The following is a 23,512-nucleotide window of genomic DNA, read 5'->3' as shown; positions in this document are numbered from 1 at the left end:
ATCAAGTAGGGGCTCTTGTGAGACAAGGCCGCCAATTCTGACACTCGCCTTGCAGATGCTAAAGCCAACAACATGACCACCTTCCAGGTAAGAAATTTCAACTCAACCTTGTTAAGTGGTTCAAACCAGTGTGATTTTAGGAACTGCAACACCACGTTTAGGTCCCATGGTGCCACTGGAGGCACAAAAGGAGGCTGGATGTGTAGCACTCCCTTTACAAAAGTCAGAAGCCAATTCCTTCTGAAAGAATATCGAGAGGGCCGAAATCTGTACCTTAACAGAGCCTAATTTCAGGCCCATATCCACTCCTGTCTGTAGGAAGTGAAGAAAACGACCCAAATGAAAATCTTCCGTAGGGGCGTTCTTGGTTTCACACCAAGACACATATTTTCGCCAGATACGGTGATAATGTTTTACCGTCACCTCCTTTCTAGCCTTTATTAGAGTAGGGATGACCTCCTCCGGAATCCCCTTCTCAGCTAGGATCCGGCGTTCAACCGCCATGCCGTCAAACGTAACCGCGGTAAGTCTTGGAACACGCAGGGACCCTGCTGCAACAGGTCCTCCCTTAGAGGAAGAGGCCAGGGATCTCCTGTGAGCATCTCCTGAAGATCTGAGTACCAGGCCCTTCGAGGCCAGTCTGGAACAATGAGTATTGTCTGTACTTTTTTTCGCCTTATGATCCTCAACACCTTTGTGATGAGAGGAAGAGGAGGAAACACGCAGACCGATTGGAACACCCATGGCGTTACCAGGGTGTCTACTGCTACTGCCTAAGGGTCCCGGGACCTGGCACAATACCTCTGAAGCTTCTTGTTGAGGCGTGACGCCATCATGTCTATTTGAGGAACTCCCCAAAGACCCGTTATCACTGCAAAGACTTCTTGATGAAGTCCCCACTCTCCTGGATGGAGATCGTGTCTGCTGAGGAAGTCTGCTTCCCAGTTGTCCACTCCCGGAATGAAAACAGCTGACAGAGCGCTTACGTGATTTTCCGCCCAGCAAAGAATCCTGGTTGCTTCCGCCATCGCGGCTCTGCTTCTTGTCCCGCCTTGGCGGTTCACATGAGCCACTGCTGTGACATTGTCTGATTGAATCAGAACCGGTAGGCTGCGAAGAAGACTCTCCGCTTGTCGAAGGCCGTTGTATATGGCTCTTAGCTCCAACACGTTGATGTGTAGACAGGACTCCTGGTCTGACCACAGTCCCTGAAAATTTCTTCCTTGGGTGACTGCTCCCCATCCTCGGAGGCTCGCGTCCGTGGTTACCAGGATCCAGTCCTGAATTCCGAACCTGCGACCCTCCAGAAGGTGAGCACTTTGCAGCCACCATAGAAGAGACACCCTGGCCCCGGGGGACAGTGTTATTTTCCGATGTAAATGTAGATGGGACCCGGACCATTTGTCCAGAAGGTCCCATTGAAACGTCCTTGCATGGAACCTGCCGAAGGGGATGGCCTCGTAGGCTTCCACCATTTTCCCCAGAACACGAGTGCATTGATGAACTGACACTCTTTTTGGCTTTAGCAGGTCTCTGACCATGTTCTGGATGTCCTGGGCTTTTTCCAACGGGAGAAAAACCTTCTTTTGTTCCGTATCCAGTATCATACCTAGGAACGTTAGTCGAGTTGTCGGAATCAACTGTGACTTCGGTAGATTTAGAATCCACCCGTGTTGCTGGAGCACTCTCAGAGAGAGTGTCACATTGCTCAGCAATTGCTCTCTTGATCTCGCCTTTATCAGGAGATCGTCCAAGTATGGGATAATTGTGACTCCATGCTTGCGCAGGACCACCATCATTTCCGCCATTATCTTGGTGAAAATCCTTGGGGCCGTGGAAAGCTCAAACGGCAACGTCTGAAATTGGTAATGACAATCCTGTACAGCGAATCTCAGGTACTCCTGATGGGAAGGATATATGGGGACATGAAGGTAAGCATCCTTTATGTCCAGTGACACCATAAACTCCCCCTCCTCCATGCTGGCTATTATCGCCCTGAGCGATTCCATCTTGAATTTTAATCTTTTCATGTACAGGTTTAGGGATTTTAGATTCAAAATAGGTCTGACCGAACCATCCGGTTTCGGGACCACAAAGAGGGTTGAATAGTACCCTCTTCCCTGTTGGTTCAAGGGAACCCTGATAATTACTTGCTGTTGACACAGCGTTTGAATTGCAGCTAACACTACATCCCTGTCTGGGGTAGAAGCTGGTAAAGCCGACTTGAAAAATCGGCGTGGGGGCACCTCTTCGAATTCCAGTTTGTAGCCTTGGGAAACTATTTCCAACACCCAAGGATTCAGGTCTGAGCTGACCCAGACCTGGCTGAAGAGTCGAAGACGAGCCCCCACCGGTGCGGACTCCCGCAGGGGAGCCCCAGCGTCATGCAGTGGGTTTTGTAGAAGCCGGGGAGGACTTCTGTTCCTGGGCACCAGCCGAAGCAGGTGTTCTTTTCCCTCTACCCTTACCTCTGGCAGGGAAGGAGGATCCCCGACCTCTTCTGGACTTTTGTGACCGAAAGGACTGCATCTGATATGTTGGAGTTTTCTTCTGCTGTTGGGGAATAAACGGTAAAAAGTTAGATTTACCTGCGGTAGCTGTGGAAACCAGGTCCGCCAGCCCATCCCCAAACAACACGTCTCCCCTATAGGGTAGAACCATCATATGCTTTTTCGAATCCGCATCACCCGTCCACAGGCGGGTCCATAAGGATCTTCTCGCTGAAATAGCCATGGCATTGGCTCTGGAAGCCAGTAATCCAATGTCCCTTTGAGCGTCTCTCATATACAAGACTGCGTCTTTGATATGGGCTAGAATTAACAAAACAGTATCTCTATCCATGGTATCAAGGTCAGCCGACAGGTTATCTGTCCAGGCTGAAATTGCGCTACATACCCATGCCGACGCAATTGTCGGTCTTAGCAAAGCTCCAGTATGTGAATAAATAGACTTTAAAGTAGTCTCTTGCCTGCGATCCGCAGGATCCTTGAGGGTCGCTGTGTCTGGAGACGGTAGCGCCACTTTCTTTGACAGGCGCGTTAAAGCCTTGTCCACAGTGGGAGGGGATTCCCAACGTACCCTGTCCTGTGTAGGGAAGGGGTATGCCATATTAATTCTTTTGGGAATCTGCGGTCTCTTATCCAGAGTCTCCCAAGCTTTTTCAAAAAACTCATTAAGTTCATGAGATGGGTGAAAGTTTATTATCTGTTTCATTCCCTTAAACATGTGTACCCTCGTGTCAGGAACAGAGGGTTCATCAGCAATATGCAACACATCTCTTATTGCTATAATCATACACTGAATGCTCTTTGTCACCTTAGGGTGCAATTTAGCTTCATCATAGTCGACACTGGAATCAGAGTCCGTGTCAGTAGTTGTGTCCACAATTTTTGCCAAGGGACGCTTTTGAGACCCCAACGGGCCCTGTGAGTCGGTCCAATCCGAGTATTGACCCCTGACGCCTCCCCAAATTCAGCCTTATCTAGCCTCTTATGTAAAGATGTCACACTTGCATTCAACATATGCCACATGTCCATCCATTCCTGAGTCGGCACTACCGACGGGGACACACCACTCATCTGCTCTACCTCCTCCTTAGAGAAGCCTTCCGCTTCAGACATGTTGACACGCACGTACCGACTCCCCACACACACAGGGATATACCTATAAGGGGACAAAACCCCAACCAGGCCCTTAGGAGAGACAGAGAGAGAGTTGCCAGCACACACCCAGCGCCCAAATTACACTGGAAAAAACAGATAGCGCTTTTATATTATATATATATATATCCAATTTCCCACTCACTGCGCGTCAATGTGCCCCCCCTTTCTTTTTTCCAACCTCTGAAGCGTTCAGCTGGGGAGAGTCCGGGGAGCCAGCGTTTCTCATGCAGCTCTGTGGAGAAAATGGCGCTGGTTAGTGCTGAGGGATCAAGCTCCGCCCCCCCCCAGCGGCGGGCTTTGGTCCCTCTTCAATTTTCACAAAAATGGTGGGGGATCATCTATTTGCTGCCTCCGCAATCTAATAGCACCTTATTGTCCAAAAACAAGGTTTATTGCTGCCCAGGGCGCCCCCCCCCCCCCCCGCACCCTGCACCCATCAGTGCTGGGTGTGTTGTGTATGGGAGCAATGGCGCGCAGCTTACCGCTGCGTGCCTTACCTCATGAAGATCTGAAGTCTTCTGCCGCCTGAGATGTCTTCTTGTTTCTCATACTCACCCGGCTTCTACCTTCCGGCATCTGTGAGGAGGACGGCGGCGCGGCTTCAGGACGAACCCCAGGGTGAGACCTGTGTTCCGACTCCCTCTGGAGCTAATGGTGTCCAGTAGCCTAAGAAGCAGAGCCTATCAGTTAAGTAGGTCTGCTTCTCTCCCCTCAGTCCCACGATGCAGGGAGCCTGTTGCCAACAGGACTCCCTGAAAATAAAAAACCTAACAAAATTATTTTTCCACAGAAAATTCAGGAGAGCTCTCTGCAGTGTACCCTTCTCCTCTGGGCACAGAATCTAACTGAGGTCTGGAGGAGGGGCATAGAGGGAGGAGCCAGTGCACACCCATAGGAAAAGTTCTTTTTGGTGCCCATGTCTCCTGCGGAGCCCGTCTATACCCCATGGTCCATCCTCTAGGACGTAAGAGAAATGCAAATTATTACACAAAAATCCCCTGCTGCCCGGCACTCTCCCCTCCCGGCTGAATGCAGCTGTTCGCCACATAATAGTGCAGCTCATAGCATGGAGCCAGCCCAGTTTGAAGGAGAATGCTGTCCACCTTGACCCAAGCTATTGGAGCTGTCCCCAGCGAAAGAAGGATGCCAGCCACCCCCTCAACCATACCTCCCAACATGACACTCTCTTAAGAGGGACAAAATGCTCTGCTTCTGGACCTTTCTTTAAGATCGCCGGCACTTGTTTTGAACAGGTTCATGAATAAGAAAGGTGTTTCAGCACAGGTGATGGCAATCATAAAATAGGATTTTAATTACCTACCAGTAAATCCTTTTCTCGTAGTCCGTAGGGGATACTGGGAATCCAGTTAGGACCATGAGGTGTAGATGGGACCACTAGGAGCCATGGGTACGTTAAGAATTTGTGTGCGCTGGCTCCTCCCTCTATGCCCCTCCTACCAGACTCAGTCTAGGAAACTGTGCCCGAGGAGACAGACATACTTTGAGAGAAGGATAGATAAAGAAAGTGGTGAGATTCTGAACCAGCACACACAGAACAAGAGGAAAGCCAAGCTAACCAAACTTGAAACCAGGAACAGCAACAGCTGAACCAAACAATATTACTTAACCAAGTAACTGTGCAGGAAGAACGCAGCACTGAACGGGCACCCTGTATCCCCTACGGACTACGAGAAAAAGATTTACCGGTAGGTAATTAAAGTCCTATTTTCTATTACGTCCTAGGGGATACTGGGAATCCATTAAGTACTATGGGGAAGTACCAAAGCTCCCAAACCGGGTGGGAGAGTGCTTAGGTTACTGCAGTACTGATTGACCAAACTGAAGGTCCTCAGAGTCCAAAGTATCGAACTTGTAAAACTTAGCGAACCTGACCAAGTAGCTGCTCGGCAGAGCTGTAAAGCCAAGACACCCCGGGCAGCCGCCCAAGAAGAACCCACCGACCTAGTAGAGTGAGCCTGTACAGATTTTGGAACTGGCAAGCCTGCCGTGGAATAAGCATGCTGGATAGTGAGTCTGATCCAGCGCGCAATTGACTGCTTTGACACAGGACACCCAATTTTATTGGGATCATAGAGAACGAGTGTCACGATCCGGGTATCTGGACGCCATTTCTTACCCATCAGATGCCTCCTAAGGCTGGCTCAGCGCTCCAGGACCGGATCCCATCTGTTATCCTAATGTTCACATTCCTGCATCCTCTCCTGTCTCTCTGAGACGCCGTCACAGTAACGCCTTATTACATCTGGCATGGCGTTCCCCGCGGCCTCCGCCGCCGTCCCTGAGCTTCTGCATGCAGAGTGTCAGAGTGGCGATTACGTCAGCCGCGGCCTCCGCTGTGTCCGCGTGGTTGGATGTGCACTTGTCAGCCTGGCGTCTCCTGTCTCCAGTGGCCGGCGCCGCCATTACTGTTTTCATTACCACATGGATTACAAACCAAACTTCCCTCCAAGTGTCTGCATGGGCGCAGCCATCTTGGATTCTGTCAGCTGATCATTTCCTCCAATCTGTTGTCAGTATTGTTAATCTGCATAATTGCCTAGCCAATCCCTTCCTTGCTGCAGGTATAAATACACTGTGCCTGAGCAAGGAAGGCGTCAGTGCTTTGGTTGTCAAACCTAGTTCCTGTTTGTCTCTCTCCTGTGATTGTCTTCCAGGTTCCAGCTCCTGTCTCAAGACTTCCACCATAGAGACCCGCACCAGCATTCCACCTGCGGTGTAGCCTGACTCTCCAATCCATTGTGGATTCATCTGTTTCCAGCTACAACATTACCTGCTTCCAGCTCAGCTTCCAGCAGAGTACAGCTTCCCTTAAAGGGCCGGTGTCCTTTCTACACTTTACCACTCTCCACCGGTATTATTATTTCTCCGCTCTCAAGTTCTACATTTCAGTTCATATTTCATCGCTCCCAAGTTCATTTATTATTTAACTGGTTCCAGCCAGTATCCACTCCGTGCTAACAACAGTCTGGTTCCAGCCAGTATCCACAGCAGCTGTTTTATCTTCAGCAACCCAGCTTTTCCTGGAACACCAGCTGGCACAATCCTGGGTTATCTCCATTGCTACAGTCGGGCCTGGTAAGGACTTTCCATCTAGAAGATCATAAGAACTATCTCACACTACCAGTGCCCTGTGGCTCCTGCCATCCTGTAGTACCCAGGAACTGTATTTATTCTTTGCTGACTTTTACGTTTTCTTTTACTGCTGCTGTGTTGCGGAGTTGTCATAATAAACATCATTGACTTTTATCCAAGTTGTCGTGGTCACGCCTTCGGGCAGTTATTATTTATGTTACTTACATGTCCAGGGGTCTGATACAACCTCCCAGGTTCCGGTACATCTCAGCCCCTACAACTGAGGCTGCCTCCCGTCAGCTCAGGCCCTCAGTTGTGACAGTAAGCACTGACCTAATGAATCCAGCCGGAGACCAGGATCAAGCGGCCAGGCCGATGCAAGAACTGGCAGCCCGACTAGAACATCAGGAGGCTGCACAGGGCCACATCATCCGCTGTCTCCAGGATCTCTCTACTCGGCTGGATGGGATTCAGACAACTCTCCGTGGATCAGGCGCGTCTGGTGCGTCAACCACAGTGACTCCAGCTATAACCCCACCCACCTTACCCATTTCTGCTCCACGTCTTCATCTTCCAATGCCAGCAAAATTTGACGGATCTCCAAGATTCTGCAGGGGATTTCTCAACCAGTGTGAGATTCAGTTTGAGCTACAACCTGGCAATTTTCCCAGTGACCGTACAAAAATTGCCTACATTATTTCTCTTCTCAGTGGCTCAGCCCTTGATTGGGCATCACCGTTATGGGAGAGGTCCGACACCCTGCTATCTTCCTACACTGCCTTCGTGTCAACATTCAGGCGCATCTTCGACGAGCCAGGCCGGGTAACCTCAGCTTCATCCGAGATTCTCCGTTTACGCCAGGGGTCACGTACTGTAGGACAATATCTGATACAGTTCCAGATCCTGGCATCCGAACTGGCATGGAACGACGAGGCCCTGTATGCTGCATTCTGGCATGGCTTATCTGAGCGTATTAAAGATGAGTTAGCTACCAGAGACTTACCTTCTAAGTTAGATGAGCTAATCTCACTCTGCACGAAAGTTGATTTACGTTTCAGAGAGAGAGCAACTGAGCGTGGAAGATCATCTGCTCCAAAATCTTCTGCTCCTCCTCCTCGTCAACTGTCACCATCTAAAGATGAGCCCATGCAACTTGGCCGTTCCCGTTTAACTCCTGCTGAGCGCCGAAGACGTCTCTCCGAGTCTCTCTGTCTCTATTGTGCAGCTCCGTCTCACACCATTAATGCCTGTCCCAAACGTCCGGGAAACTCCAAATCCTAGCTCACCAAGGAGAGGGCCGGCTAGGAGTAATGATCTCCTCTCCATCTCCTCAAGATTGTAATCTCCCAGTCTCGCTTCAAGTTGCTCAACGTTATCGGAACGTCATTGCCCTCCTTGATTCCGGAGCAGCTGGGAACTTTATTACCGAAGCCTATGTTAAACGGTGGTCCCTACCCACCGAGAGACTTCCTTCGTCCATTTCTTTAACTGCCGTGGATGGCAGCAAAATTTTTGATGCAGTCATTTCTTTAAGGACTCTACCAGTTCGTCTGAGAGTGGGAGTTCTTCATTCCGAACTTATTTCTTTTTTAGTGATTCCAAGAGCCACACATCCTGTGGTCCTGGGCCTTCCATGGCTCCGTCTTCACAATCCTACAATTGATTGGACGACTACGCAAATCCTGGCATGGGGTTCCTCCTGTGCTGAGACATGTTTGTTTAAAGTATTGCCTGTCTGTTCTTCCTCCCCCAGGTCGTCTGATGTTCCACCTCCTCCATATCAAGATTTCACGGATGTGTTCAGTAAAGCTTCTGCTGATATCCTTCCTCCTCATAGAGAATGGGACTGTCCGATTGATCTCGTTCCAGGGAAGGTTCCACCTCGAGGCCGAACTTATCCGTTGTCTCTGCCTGAGACGCATTCTATGGAGGAATATATTAAAGAGAACCTAGCAAAGGGGTTCATTCGACCTTCTTCTTCTCCAGCCGGCGCAGGCTTCTTTTTTGTAAAAAAGAAAGATGGTGGTCTGCGGCCGTGCATCGACTACAGAGGTTTGAACGACATTACCATCAAGAACCGTTATCCTTTACCCCTGATTACTGAGCTCTTTGACAGAGTTAGCGGAGCTACCATCTTTACAAAGCTGGACTTGCGAGGTGCATACAATCTCATCCGGATCCGTGAGGGTGACGAGTGGAAGACCGCCTTTAACACCCGTGACGGACATTATGAGTACCTCGTCATGCCCTTCGGATTGAGCAATGCTCCAGCTGTCTTCCAGCATTTTGTCAATGAGATCTTCAGAGACATTCTATACCGTCATGTCGTGGTCTATCTAGACGATATCCTCATTTTTGCCAACGATTTAGAGGAACATCGTTTTTGGGTTAAAGAGGTTCTGTCCCGTCTCCGTGTCAATCATCTCTATTGCAAATTAGAAAAATGCGTCTTTGAAGTCAAGTCCATTCCGTTTCTAGGGTACATTGTGTCCGGTTCCGGACTAGAGATGGATCCTGAGAAACTACAAGCAATCCAAAATTGGCCGGTACCCTTAACCCTCAAAGGGGTCCAGAGGTTCTTAGGGTTCGCCAACTATTACCGAAAGTTTATACGAGACTTTTCCACCATTGTGGCGCCTATTACTGCTTTCACTAAGAAGGGTGCTAACCCATCCAAGTGGTCTGAAGAAGCCATGCAAGCATTTCATCTTTTAAAACAAAGGTTCATCTCTGCGCCTGTTCTGAAACAGCCTGACATCGACTCTCCTTTCATCTTAGAGGTGGATGCCTCCTCCGTTGGAGTAGGAGCGGTGTTATCTCAGAGGGCTGAAGATGGCCATTTACACCCTTGCAGTTTCTTCTCCCGGAAGTTCTCCCCAGCTGAGCGCAACTATGCCATTGGCGACCAGGAGTTGCTAGCCATCAAGCTCGCTCTAGAAGAGTGGAGGTATCTGTTGGAGGGAGCTTCTCATTCAATCACCATACTTACAGACCACAAGAACCTTTTATACCTGAAGGGCGCACAATGTCTCAACCCTCGTCAGGCCAGATGGGCACTTTTCTTTTCCAGGTTCGACTTTAAACTCCAGTTCTGTCCGGGCTCTCAGAATCGCAAGGCCGATGCCCTTTCCCGCTCATGGGAGCAAGAAAATGAGTCAGAGTCTTCAGACAAGCATCCTATTATAAATCCGTTGGCATTCTCCACGGTAGGGATGGACTCTACGCCCCCATCAGGGAAAAGTTTTGTGAAGCCGATGCTAAGGAAGAAGCTCATGCATTGGGCCCATGCTTCCCGTTTTGCCGGACATACAGGTATCCAAAAAACCCTGGAGTTTATCTCTAGGTCCTATTGGTGGCCAACTCTGAAAAAGGACGTCTTGGAGTTTATTGCATCTTGCCCAAAGTGTGCCCAACATAAAGTATCCCGCCAGTCGCCTGCGGGGCAACTGGTTCCACTATCCGTTCCCCGTCGACCATGGACCCACTTGTCGATGGATTTCATTACAGACTTACCCATGTGCAACAAGTTCAATACCATCTGGGTGGTAGTTGACCGGTTCACCAAGATGGCACACTTCATTCCTCTCACCGGTCTTCCGTCAGCTTCCAAGTTGGCTCAAGTATTCATACAAGAGATCTTCCGACTCCACGGTCTTCCTGAAGAAATTATCTCAGATCGAGGAGTTCAATTCACAGCCAAATTCTGGCGAAGTTTATGTCAAGTCCTCCAAGTCAAGCTAAAGTTTTCCACGGCTTACCATCCTCAGACCAATGGTCAAACCGAGAGGGTGAATCAGGACTTGGAGGCCTTCCTCCGCATCTATGTGTCCTCCTCTCAAGATGACTGGGTTCAATTACTTCCCTGGGCCGAGTTCTGTCATAACAACCAGTATCATTCTTCATCTGCTTCAACACCATTCTTCACTAACTTTGGATTCCACCCTAAAGTTCCTGAGTTCCAACCGCTTCCAGCAACTTCTGTTCCCGCAGTGGATATCACCTTGCATCAGTTTGCCAATATCTGGAAGAGCGTACGATCAGCTCTGCTCAAGGCATCGTTCAGGTACAAGAAGTTTGCGGATAAGAAGCGTCGAGCAGTTCCTGCTCTCAAGGTGGGTGATCGGGTATGGTTATCCACGAAGAATTTGAGGTTAAGAGTTCCCAGTATGAAGTTTGCACCTCGCTATATCGGTCCTTTCAAGATTGAACAAGTCATCAATCCTGTTGCTTACAGACTCCAGTTGCCTCCCTTCTTAAAAATACCCAGGACATTCCATGTTTCCCTGTTGAAACCGCTGATCTTGAATCGGTTTCATTCCTCACTTCCTCCAACTCCGAAAGTCCAAACTCAACGAGGCGTTGAGTATGAAGTGGCCAAGATCCTGGACTCACGTCACCGTTACGGTCAACTACAGTATCTTATTGACTGGAAGGGTTATGGCCCTGAGGAACGTTCATGGACCAATGCTTCTGATGTCCATGCTCCTGCCTTGGTCCGGAGATTCCATTCCAAGTTTCCTCAAAAGCCAAAGAAGTGTCCTGGGGCCACTCCTAAAGGGGGGGGTGCTGTCACGATCCGGGTATCTGGACGCCATTTCTTACCCATCAGATGCCTCCTAAGGCTGGCTCAGCGCTCCAGGACCGGATCCCATCTGTTATCCTAATGTTCACATTCCTGCATCCTCTCCTGTCTCTCTGAGACGCCGTCACAGTAACGCCTTATTACATCTGGCATGGCGTTCCCCGCGGCCTCCGCCGCCGTCCCTGAGCTTCTGCATGCAGAGTGTCAGAGTGGCGATTACGTCAGCCGCGGCCTCCGCTGTGTCCGCGTGGTTGGATGTGCACTTGTCAGCCTGGCGTCTCCTGTCTCCAGTGGCCGGCGCCGCCATTACTGTTTTCATTACCACATGGATTACAAACCAAACTTCCCTCCAAGTGTCTGCATGGGCGCAGCCATCTTGGATTCTGTCAGCTGATCATTTCCTCCAATCTGTTGTCAGTATTGTTAATCTGCATAATTGCCTAGCCAATCCCTTCCTTGCTGCAGGTATAAATACACTGTGCCTGAGCAAGGAAGGCGTCAGTGCTTTGGTTGTCAAACCTAGTTCCTGTTTGTCTCTCTCCTGTGATTGTCTTCCAGGTTCCAGCTCCTGTCTCAAGACTTCCACCATAGAGACCCGCACCAGCATTCCACCTGCGGTGTAGCCTGACTCTCCAATCCATTGTGGATTCATCTGTTTCCAGCTACAACATTACCTGCTTCCAGCTCAGCTTCCAGCAGAGTACAGCTTCCCTTAAAGGGCCGGTGTCCTTTCTACACTTTACCACTCTCCACCGGTATTATTATTTCTCCGCTCTCAAGTTCTACATTTCAGTTCATATTTCATCGCTCCCAAGTTCATTTATTATTTAACTGGTTCCAGCCAGTATCCACTCCGTGCTAACAACAGTCTGGTTCCAGCCAGTATCCACAGCAGCTGTTTTATCTTCAGCAACCCAGCTTTTCCTGGAACACCAGCTGGCACAATCCTGGGTTATCTCCATTGCTACAGTCGGGCCTGGTAAGGACTTTCCATCTAGAAGATCATAAGAACTATCTCACACTACCAGTGCCCTGTGGCTCCTGCCATCCTGTAGTACCCAGGAACTGTATTTATTCTTTGCTGACTTTTACGTTTTCTTTTACTGCTGCTGTGTTGCGGAGTTGTCATAATAAACATCATTGACTTTTATCCAAGTTGTCGTGGTCACGCCTTCTGGCAGTTATTATTTATGTTACTTACATGTCCAGGGGTCTGATACAACCTCCCAGGTTCCGGTACATCTCAGCCCCTACAACTGAGGCTGCCTCCCGTCAGCTCAGGCCCTCAGTTGTGACAACGAGCAGCGAGTCCGATATCCTGTGACGAGCTGTTCTTCATAAACACCTTCAAAGCCCTCACAACATCCAAAGACTTTGAAGTAGCAGAGGTGTCTGTAACAGCTGGAACCACAATAGGTTGGTTGATGTGAATTGCGGACACCACCTTAGGAAGAAATTGCTGACAAGTTCTGAGTTCAGCTCTATCCTCATGGAAAATTAGGTAGGGGCTCTTGCAAGACAACGCCCCTAGCTCTGACACACGTCTTGCCTAAGCCAAGGCCAACAGTGTAACGGTCTTCCACGTAAGGTACTTTACGTCAACCTCCTGTAACGGTTCAAACCAGTCCGATTGGAGGAACTGCAGCACCAAATTGAGATCCCAAGGTGCCGTGGGATGCATAAAGGGAGGTTGGATGTGCAGAACACCTTTCAAGAACGTCTGAACCTCATGGAGAGAAGCCAATTGTATCTGAAAGAAAATAGACAAGGCCGAAATCTGGATTTTTATGGAGCCTAGACATAGGCCCACATCCACTCCCGACTGCAGGAAAAGCAGGAAACGTCCCAGATGAAATTCCACTGCATAATACTGTCTGATCTCACACCAAGAGACATATTTCTTCCAAATACGGTAGTAATGTTTAGATGTTACCCCCTTCCTGGCTTGGATCATAGTCGGGATGACCTTGTCAGGAATCCCTCTCCTGGCTAGAATCAGCCGTTCAACTTCCTCGCGAAGAGGCCATGGATCTGCTTAGAATTCTTGGAATGAGAGGAAGTGGAGGAAACACGTACACCAGCTGGTAGACCCACGGAGTAGTCAGAGCATCTACCACCACTGCTTGTGGGTCCCTCGACCTGGAACAATACCGCTTGAGCTTATTGTTGAGTCAAGAGGCCATCATGTCGATTTGTGGACATCCCCACCGACGTGTCAACCACTGGAACACCTCCAGGTGGAGGCCCCATTCCCCCGGGTGCAGGTCGTGTCTGCTGAGGAAGTCTGCTTCCCAGTTGTCCACCCCCGGAATGAAGACCGCTGACAACGCCACGGCGTGCTTTTCCACCCAGAGGAGAATTCTTGACATCTCTGACACTGCTCCTCTGCTTTTCGTTCCACCCTGTCGGCTTTTTTACGTCACTGACATCACATTGTCCGACTGGACCCGAATAGCTTGATTCTGAAGAAGATGTGAGGCCTGCAGAAGGGTATTGCATATAGCCCTGAGTTCCAGGATGTTAATTGGAAGGACAACTTCCTGACTTGACCATCTTCCTGAAACTGCACTCCCTAGGTGACTGCGCCCCAACCTCTGAGGCTTGCATCTGTGGTTAGCAGAATCCAATTCTGAATCCTGAACCTCCGACCCTCGACTAGGTGAGAAGTCTGTAGCCACCACAGCAGGAAGATTCTGGCTTTTGGCGACAGAAGGATCCTCTGGTGCATGTGAAGATGTGATCCGGACCATTTGTCCAACAGATCTAGCTGAAAGGGCCTTGCATGAAACCTTCCATACTGAAGCGCCTCGTAAGAGGCCACCATTTTCCCCAGAAGATGAATGCACAGATGCACCGAGATCTGGGTTGGCTTCAGGACAGCCTGAACCATCGACTGGGTTACCATTGCCTTTTCCAAGGAAAGGAACACTTTCTGAGACTCTGTGTCCAGAATCAACCTCTGTGTTGGTTCTAGGTGAGATTTTGGTAGGTTCAGAATCCACCCGTGATCCAGGAGTAGTCTGGTTGAGAGGCCAATGCTGTCCAACAACCGCTCCCTGGATGGTGCGTTTATCAGAAGATTGTCCAGGTACGGAATTATGTTCACTCTCTGTTTGCGGAGTTGAAACATAATTTCTGTCTTCACTTTGGTGAGGCTATGCTGTCCTTTCAGGGGCTGTGCTGTCCATCCAGGGGCTGTGCTGTGTCCGTCAAGGGGCTGTGCTGTCTCTGTCAAGGGGTTGTGCTGTGTCCATCCAATGGCTGTGCTGTGTTTATCCAGGGGCTGTGCTGTCCGTCCACAGGCTCTGCTGTGTCCATCCAGGGGCTGTGCTGTGTCCATCCAGGGGCTGTGCTGGGTCCGTCCAGGGACTGTGCGGTGTCCATCCAAGGCTTGTGCTGTGCTCCATCCATACACTCCAGTGACTGCTCCTGTGCTCAGTGCTGTGTGTGTGTCCACCCACTCCTGTGCTGTCAACGCTTCTGACCAGTGTCCTCCTGCTCCAGTATTGCCGACACTCCTGTAGTGTCCATCTTCTTCAGTGTTGCCAACACACCTGTCCGGTGTCCATCCGCTCCAGTGTTGCCAATTATATGGAACCACTTGTAAAACAGGTTAGGCTGCAGGAAGGAGGGGTTAGGTTTAGGCATCACCGGGGAGGGTTAGGGCTAGGCAGCAGGGTGGGGTTTGTAAGGGTCAAGTTTAGGCTGCGTGAAGGGAGGGTTAGGTTAGCGGGGCATTGATGAAGGAAAAGTATACATACCTTGCCTCTGTCGGGATTCTCAGAATCGGGATGCCACAGCGGTATGTTCACTGCCGGCATCACGACCACCGGCATATTGGACCCAACCCCTACTGTACAGTAGCTGTCAGACAAAATTAAGTCACATAATCATAGAGTGGTACATAGCGATACTATTACTTACACTTTTCTATTCTTTGGACACTTATTTATTATTTGCTGGATTTTAATAATTTGTTTTTACAAATTATTTAATATTTTTAAACAAGGTTAAGTTTTAAATAATGCATCACACTACGACAACTCTTCCTTCTCCCTGTTTGTATGGTACCTACATTTAGCTGTCAGTGGTAGCACTCCCTAGTGTTACCCTTGAAGTTTCTGTCACCCCCAAATAAATAATATTCCAGAGGTTTTTCTCATACCATTATTATTTCAAGTGCAAAAGGCCCTGCTATTATCAGAAGAGTACACATAAAACACGTTCCCCGTAATATTGAACTGTAAAATACTGGCACAGATACTGACAATACAGTATAGTAAGTTTGAGGTCAGTTACTCTACCTAGACACCCTTAAGGTATATGAATGGGTGTAGTATGTTATGCCGGCGTTCGGAACCCTGGCGCCCAGCATACGGGCGCCGGGATCCCGACCGCCAGTGGGGCGAGCATAAAAGAGCCCCTTGCGGGCATGCTGCTTTCGCCACGCTGCGGGCACGGTGGCGCGCAACGCTATTTATTCTCCTTCCAGGGGGGTCGTGGACCCCCCAAGAGGGAGAGTAGTTGTCGGTATGCCGGCGCCGATATACTGAGCGCCGGCATCCCAACAGCTGGCATATCAATTACCACCCATATGAATTACAGGCATACAAATATGCAGAGATTTCTGCTGCTGGTGAAGAATTATAGTAGTCACCTATCTCTAGCAGTTTCTTGTAGTTTTGCTTTAGATTTCTGTAGCGAATTTTCTCCCACTCTGACATCTCCAACCATTCTTCTTTTGGAAAATACCGTGAAATGTCCAAGAAATTGTCAGAAACCTGAATAGGATATAAAGCACATACTGTAGCCTCAGCAAAAGGCTCAATATATTTAAACTTATACTGCTCACTAAAAGGATCATTCAGCCAAAGCAGCCAGGTTGTGGCCAGTTAAAAAACTTTGGAAGCCCTTATGGTGGTGATGGAAGAGGGGTTCCTGTTACCCAGAAACCTCCCTCAGCACCAAACAACATGTGTTAAGACACTGCTATTAATAGCTGAGGAGCTTAGGGTTAGGATGCGGGATGGATGGGTTAGGCACCACCAGGGGGAGGTTAGGGTTTAGGCACTAAGGAGGACAGTTAGGGTTATGTTGCAGGGCAGGGAGGGTTAGGGGGTAGGGGGGAACACTCTTATCTCCCCTCAGGATTTCAACTATCGGGGGGGCGGCGTCGGTATTCTGCCCGTCGGCATCCTGTAAGACGGCAAATCATACTGAACCTTGCCATTGTTTGTAGTGTGTGGAGAGCATATGCTGGTGCTATTGTGTATAAAAGTGGTATAGTGTAATGAGAATATTGTTAGTGTAGTTGGTGGTACTATGTGGTGGTAGTGAAATTCTCCACCATTCCTAGAATACAAGCCCACCTTCAGCATGAGGCACACACCTGCTCAATGTGGGGAGATTGTAATAAGGCTGGTAATAACAAATATGAGAGGAGACATAGGGGTATATTTACTAAAATTCATATTTTTCCGAATGAGGTTAAAGTTCAAACACGAATGACATCGAAAGTGTAAAATTGCAACTTTTTGAATTTATTACGACTAATTTACTAAGCTGTCGTATTCTGCATTTTCGTATTTACCGATGTCGATGTCATTCGTATTTTTTGGCAGTGTTATACGGGAGTGAATTGTAAAACACTGCCGACTTTAACACAATGAATCTCGGCCGGATCTGTGAGATCCGTGCTGGGCTTCATTGTGCACCTTTCGTAAAAAGTAAAACATTGTTAACATTTAAAAAAAAAATGCGTGGGGTCCCCCCTCCTAAGCAAAACCAGCCTCGGGCTCTTTGAGCCGGTCCTGGTTGAAAAAATATGGGGGAAAAAGTGACAGGGGTTCCCCCATATTTAATCAACCAGCACCGGGCTCTGCGCCTGGTCCTGGTTCCAAAAATACGGGGGACAAAAAGCGTAGGGGTCCCCCATATTTTTAAAACCAGCACCGGGCTCCACTAGCCAGGTACATAATGCCACAGCCGGGAGACACTTTTATACTGGTCCCTGCGGCCCTGGCATTACATACCCAACTAGTCACCCCTGGTCGGGGTACCCTGGAGGAGTGGGGACCCCTTCAATCAAGGGGTCCCCCCCTCCAGCCACCCAAGGGCCAGGGGTGAAGCCCGAGGCTGTCCCCCCCATCCAAGGGCGGCGGATGGGGGGCTGATAGCCTTTTTGTCAAGTGTTGAATATTGTTTTTAGTAGCAGTACTACAAGTCCCAGCAAGCCTCCCCCGCAAGCTGGTACTTGGAGAACCACAAGTACCAGCATGCGGAGGAAAACCGGGCCCGCTGGTACCTGTAGTACTACTACTAAAAAAATACCCCAATAAAAACAGGACACACACACCTTGAAAGTAAAAGTTTATTACATACATCCACACCTCCATACATACATACTTACCTATGTTCACACGAGGGTCGGTCCTCTTCTCCATGTAGAATCCATGGGGTACCTGTTGGGAAAATTATACTCACATAATCCAGTGTAGATCGGTCCTCTTCTGTTCTTTGTAATCCACGAATTTGGCAAAATAAAAAAACGAACACCCGACCACGCACTGAAAGGGGCCCCATGTTTTCACATGGGACCCCTTTCCCCGACTGCCAGGAACCCCCCCTGACTTCTGTCTAAGAGGGTTCCTTCAGCCAATCAGGGAGCGCCACGTCGTGGCACCCTCCTGATTGGCTGTGTGCTCCTGAAGTGTCTGTCAGGCAGCACACGGCAGTGATACAATGTAGCGCCTATGCGCTCCATTGTAACCAATGGTGGGAACTTTGTGGTCAGCGGTTGACCGAAAGTAACCTCACCGCTGACCGCAAAGCTCCCACCATTGGTTACAATGGAGCGCATAGGCGCTACATTGTATCACTGCCGTGTGCTGCCTGACAGACACTTCAGGAGCACACAGCCAATCAGGAGGGTGCCACGACGTGGCGCTCCCTGATTGGCTGAAGGAACCCTCTTAGACCGAAGTCAGGGGGGGTTCCTGGCAGTCGGGGAAAGGGGTCCCATGTGAAAACATGGGGCCCCTTTCAGTGCGTGGTCGGGTGTTCGTTTTTTTATTTTGCCAAATTCGTGGATTACAAAGAACAGAAGAGGACCGATCTACACTGGATTATGTGAGTATAATTTTCCCAACAGGTACCCCATGGATTCTACATGGAGAAGAGGACCGACCCTCGTGTGAACATAGGTAAGTATGTATGTATGGAGGTGTGGATGTATGTAATAAACTTTAACTTTCAAGGTGTGTGTGTCCTGTTTTTATTGGGGTATTTTTTTAGTAGTAGTACTACAGGTACCAGCGAGCCCGGTTTTCCTCCGCATGCTGGTACTTGTGGTTCTCCAAGTACCAGCTTGCGGGGGAGGCTTGCTGGGACTTGTAGTACTGCTGCTAAAAACAATATTCAACACTTGACAAAAAGGCTATCAGCCCCCCATCCGCCGCCCTTGGATGGGGGGACAGCCTCGGGCTTCACCCCTGGCCCTTGGGTGGCTGGAGGGGGGGACCCCTTGATTGAAGGGGTCCCCACTCCTCCAGGGTACCCCGGCCAGTGGTGACTAGTTGGGTATGTAATGCCAGGGCCGCAGGGACCAGTATAAAAGTATCCCCCGGCTGTGGCATTATGTACCTGGCTAGTGGAGCCCGGTGCTGGTTTTAAAAATACGGGGGACCCCTACGCTTTTTGTCCCCCGTATTTTTGGAACCAGGACCAGGCGCAGAGCCCGGTGCTGGTTGATTAAATATGGGGGAACCCCTGTCACTTTTCCCCCAAAATTTTTTCAACCAGGACCGGCTCAAAGAGCCCGAGGCTGGTTTTGCTTAGGAGGGAGGACCCCACGTATTTTTTTTTCCAAAAAATTAACACTTTCCCACCCCTTCCCACTGATAAACATGCACGGATCTCATGGATCCGTGCATGCATATCAGAACACGGTACAAAAAAGCAGGTCTGTTTTATTTTAGCACTTTCTTACGATTTGTATTTTTTCATGGCAGTGTTTGGCTATTGCCGGCAGTGTTTGTGAATTACACTTTTTAGTAAATGACGAGTTCTACCAAATTGCAGGTGTATTTGACCGATGGTGTATTCATTCGTATTTTTTTTCTTGGACTTCCAAAAAAATACGAATGCCCTCATCACTGCCGTGATTTGAGTTTAGTAAATTCCCGAGATGACACTTTGAAGAAAAAACACCATCTCGGTCAAAATCGGGACCTTAGTAAATATACCCCATAGAGTGCGGAATTAGGCTGGCAATGAGCATGTGATTAGGACATCATACCCAACTCATTCGTAACTCCATTTGATACTGTAATAATGTATTGTAGGTGGTAACCTTAATTTCTACGTTAAAGCATAAGTTGCAATGTGATTGCAATTTCTGCTTCATCAAGGGGGGAGGCGGCCCCCAACATGCGTTCACAAGGATTGCAAATTCTGCTAATTAGCAGAATTTGCAATCCTTACTGAATCGGGCGCACATTCTGTAAACTTAAAGGTAGCATCTGATTAGTTGCCATGGGTGACTTCTCTGCTGGACCACTTTTCCATTCTTTTGATTGCTTCATTCATCTCCCCTTATTAAGTTTTATGGACAGGTGAGGTCCAACTTCAAATATGTGTGTAACTCAGTAAGGATTGCAAATTCTGCTAATTAGCAGAATTTGCAATCCTTTGGATCGCATGTTGGGAGCCGCCCATCGCTGGGCAAGGCCACCCAGCATGCTGACCGATGTCTCCCCCCATTCAACAAGCAGATATTGCGAACGCTGGGGCTGTGTGTGTGACATCATGCAACCGCCGTGATCACGCCTCCGACATGCCCCCATTCCCGCCACACTGCCCCTGTTTGGTTGCCTCCGCAATGCTCCGTCTCCTCCCTGGATTTGGAGCGTTGCCTGCCACGCCCCGCGACCACCTCTGCCTGATTGGCAGACAAAGGTGATCGCATTTTCTGTGCCCCCCCCAGAGCCGGATTAAAAGGGGGGCTCCGGGGATAAGTACCCCGGGCCCCCTTTTTCAAAAGGGCCCCCCGCCGCCGCAGATCAGATCTCTGGTCTGATCTGCGGTGTAGCGCTCCCAGCGCAGCCGCTCCACACGCAGGGCAGCGGCTGAGATATGTCCCCCGGCGGCTCACCAAAGCATTAAAATGCTGGCGCCGCACACAGGGAGTGTGAACAGGAAGGACAGCTGAGCGATGGCTCACCTGTCCAATAATCTGTTGAGCAGCAGCCTGCGGCTCAGTCATTGGCTGGGCGCGCAGGCTGCCGGAATCAGAGAGGACGGTGTGTGGACTGTGGAGCCAGCCTGTGCCCAGCCAGCATCCCTATTGTACAGTAGAGCCCACCAGCAGCAGAGGGAAAAAATAAGATTTTACTTACCGATAAATCTATTTCTCATAGTCCGTAGTGGATGCTGGGACTCCGTCAGGACCATGGGGAATAGCGGCTCCGCAGGAGACAGGGCACAAAATTTAAAAGTTTGACCACTAGGTGGTGTGTACTGGCTCCTCCCCCTATGACCCTCCTCCAAGCCTCAGTTAGGATACTGTGCCCGGACGAGCGTACACAATAAGGAAGGATTTTGAATCCCGGGTAAGACTCATACCAGCCACACCAATCACACCGTACAACTTGTGATCTGAACCCAGTTAACAGTATGATAACGTAGGAGCCTCTGAAAAGATGGCTCACAACAATAAACAACCCGATTTTTTTGTAACAATAACTATGTACAAGTATTGCAGACAATCCGCACTTGGGATGGGCACCCAGCATCCACTACGGACTATGAGAAATAGATTTATCGGTAAGTAAAATCTTATTTTCTCTGACGTCCTAGTGGATGCTGGGACTCCGTCAGGACCATGGGGATTATACCAAAGCTCCCAAACGGGCGGGAGAGTGCGGATGACTCTGCAGCACCGAATGAGAGAACTCCAGGTCCTCCTTAGCCAGGGTATCAAATTTGTAGAATTTTACAAACGTGTTCTCCCCTGACCACGTAGCTGCTCGGCAGAGTTGTAATGCCGAGACCCCTCGGGCAGCCGCCCAAGATGAGCCCACCTTCCTTGTGGAGTGGGCATTGACAGATTTAGGCTGTGGCAGGCCTGCCACAGAATGTGCCAGTTGAATTGTGCTACAAATCCAACGAGCAATCGTCTGCTTAGAAGCAGGAGCACCCATCTTGTTGGGTGCATATAGTATAAACAGCGAGTCAGATTTTCTTACTCCAGCCGTCCTTGAAATATATATTTTCAATGCTCTGACAACGTCCAGCAACTTGGAATCCTCCAAATCGCTAGTAGCCGCAGGCACCACAATAGGCTGGTTCAGGTGAAACGCTGATACCACCTTAGGCAGAAAATGAGGACGCGTCCTCAATTCTGCCCTGTCCGAATGGAAAATCAGATATGGGCTTTTATACGACAAAGCCGCCAATTCTGACACTCTCCTGGCTGAAGCCAGAGCCAGTAGCATGGTTACTTTCCATGTAAGATATTTCAAATCTACCGATTTGAGTGGCTCAAACCAATGGGATTTGAGAAAATCCAAAACTACATTGAGATCCCACGGTGCCACTGGGGGCACAACCGGGGGCTGTATATGTAGTACTCCTTTTACAAAAGTCTGGACTTCAGGAACTGAAGCCAATTCTTTCTGGAAGAAAATCGACAGGGCCGAAATTTGAACCTTAATGGACCCTAATTTGAGGCCCATAGATAATCCTGTTTGCAGGAAATGTAGGAATCGACCCAGTTGAAATTCCTCTGTCGGGGCCTTCCTGGCCTCACACCATGCAACATATTTTCTCCAAATGCGGTGATAATGTTGTGCAGTCACCTCCTTCCTGGCTTTGACCAGGGTAGGGATGACCTCTTCCGGAATGCCTTTTTCCTTTAGGATCCGGCGTTCAACCGCCATGCCGTCAAACGCAGCCGCGGTAAGTCTTGGAATAGACACGGTCCCTGCTGAAGCAGATCCCTTCTTAGAGGTAGAGGCCACGGATCTTCCGTGAGCATCTCCTGAAGTTCCGGGTACCAAGTCCTTCTTGGCCAGTCCGGAGCCACTAGTATCGTTCTTACTCCCCTTTGCCGTATAATTCTCAGTACCTTGGGTAAGAGAGGCAGAGGAGGGAACACATACACTGACTGGTACACCCATGGTGTTACCAGAGCGTCCACAGCTATTGCCTGAGGATCTCTTGACCTGGCGCAATACCTGTCCAGTTTTTTGTTGAGGCGGGACGCCATCATGTCCACCATTGGTCTTTCCCAATGGACCACAATCATGTGGAAGACTTCTGGATGAAGTCCCCACTCTCCCGGGTGAAGATCGTGTCTGCTGAGGAAGTCTGCTTCCCAGTTGTTCCCTCCCGGAATGAACACTGCCGACAGTGCTATCACATGATTTTCCGCCCAGCGAAGAATCCTTGCAGCTTCTGCCATTGCCCTCCTGCTTCTTGTGCCGCCCTGTCTGTTTACGTGGGCGACTGCCGTGATGTTGTCCGACTGGATCAACACCGGCTGACCCTGAAGCAGAGGTTTTGCCAGGCTTAGAGCATTGTAGATTGCTCTTAGTTCCAGTATATTTATGTGAAGAGACGTTTCCAGGCTTGACCACACGCCCTGGAAGTTTCTTCCTTGTGTGACCGCTCCCCAGCCTCTCAGGCTGGCATCCGTGGTCACTAGGACCCAGTTCTGTATGCCGAATCTGCGGCCCTCCAACAGATGAGCACTCTGCAACCACCATAGCAGAGAGACCCTTGTCCTTGTCGACAATTTTATCCGCTGATGCATCTGCAGATGCGATCCGGACCATTTGTCTAGCAGATCCCACTGAAAAATTCGTGCATGGAATCTGCCGAATGGAATCGCTTCGTAAGAAGCCACCATTTTTCCCAGGACTCTTGTGCATTGATGCACAGACACTGTCCCTGGTTTTAGGAGGTTCCTGACTAGTTCGGATAACTCCCTGGCTTTCTCCTCTGGAAGAAATACCTTTTTCTGAACAGTGTCCAGAATCATCCCTAGGAACAGCAGACGTGTCGTCGGGATCAGTTGGGATTTTGGAAAATTCAGAATCCACCCGTGCTGTTGGAGCACTACTTGAGTTAGTGCTACTCCGACCTCCAGCTGTTCTCTGGATCTTGCCCTTATCAG

General features: G+C 49.5%; 1 protein-coding gene across 6 annotated transcripts in view; it reads right to left on the bottom strand.

Moving 5' to 3' along the window:
• Nucleotides 1–23,512, bottom strand: part of PRDM9 (PR/SET domain 9) — a 384,129-nt gene that overhangs the window by 277,947 nt on the left and 82,670 nt on the right. For 5 of the 6 annotated variants that reach the window (XM_063942393.1, XM_063942392.1, XM_063942396.1 and 2 more), the window contains exon 3: nucleotides 15,995–16,118. In XM_063942393.1, coding sequence (XP_063798463.1) covers nucleotides 15,995–16,118 — 124 coding nt within the window. Of the gene's footprint in view, nucleotides 1–15,994; nucleotides 16,119–23,512 lie in introns of those variants that run through there. The other variant, XM_063942397.1, reaches the window with a different exon arrangement.

This window comes from Pseudophryne corroboree, chromosome 10 (assembly GCF_028390025.1).
Source record: "Pseudophryne corroboree isolate aPseCor3 chromosome 10, aPseCor3.hap2, whole genome shotgun sequence".
Classification (NCBI taxonomy): Eukaryota; Metazoa; Chordata; class Amphibia; order Anura; family Myobatrachidae; genus Pseudophryne; species Pseudophryne corroboree.
Note: the sequence above shows the minus strand (reverse complement) of the source record. Positions and strands in the feature narration are given on the sequence as shown.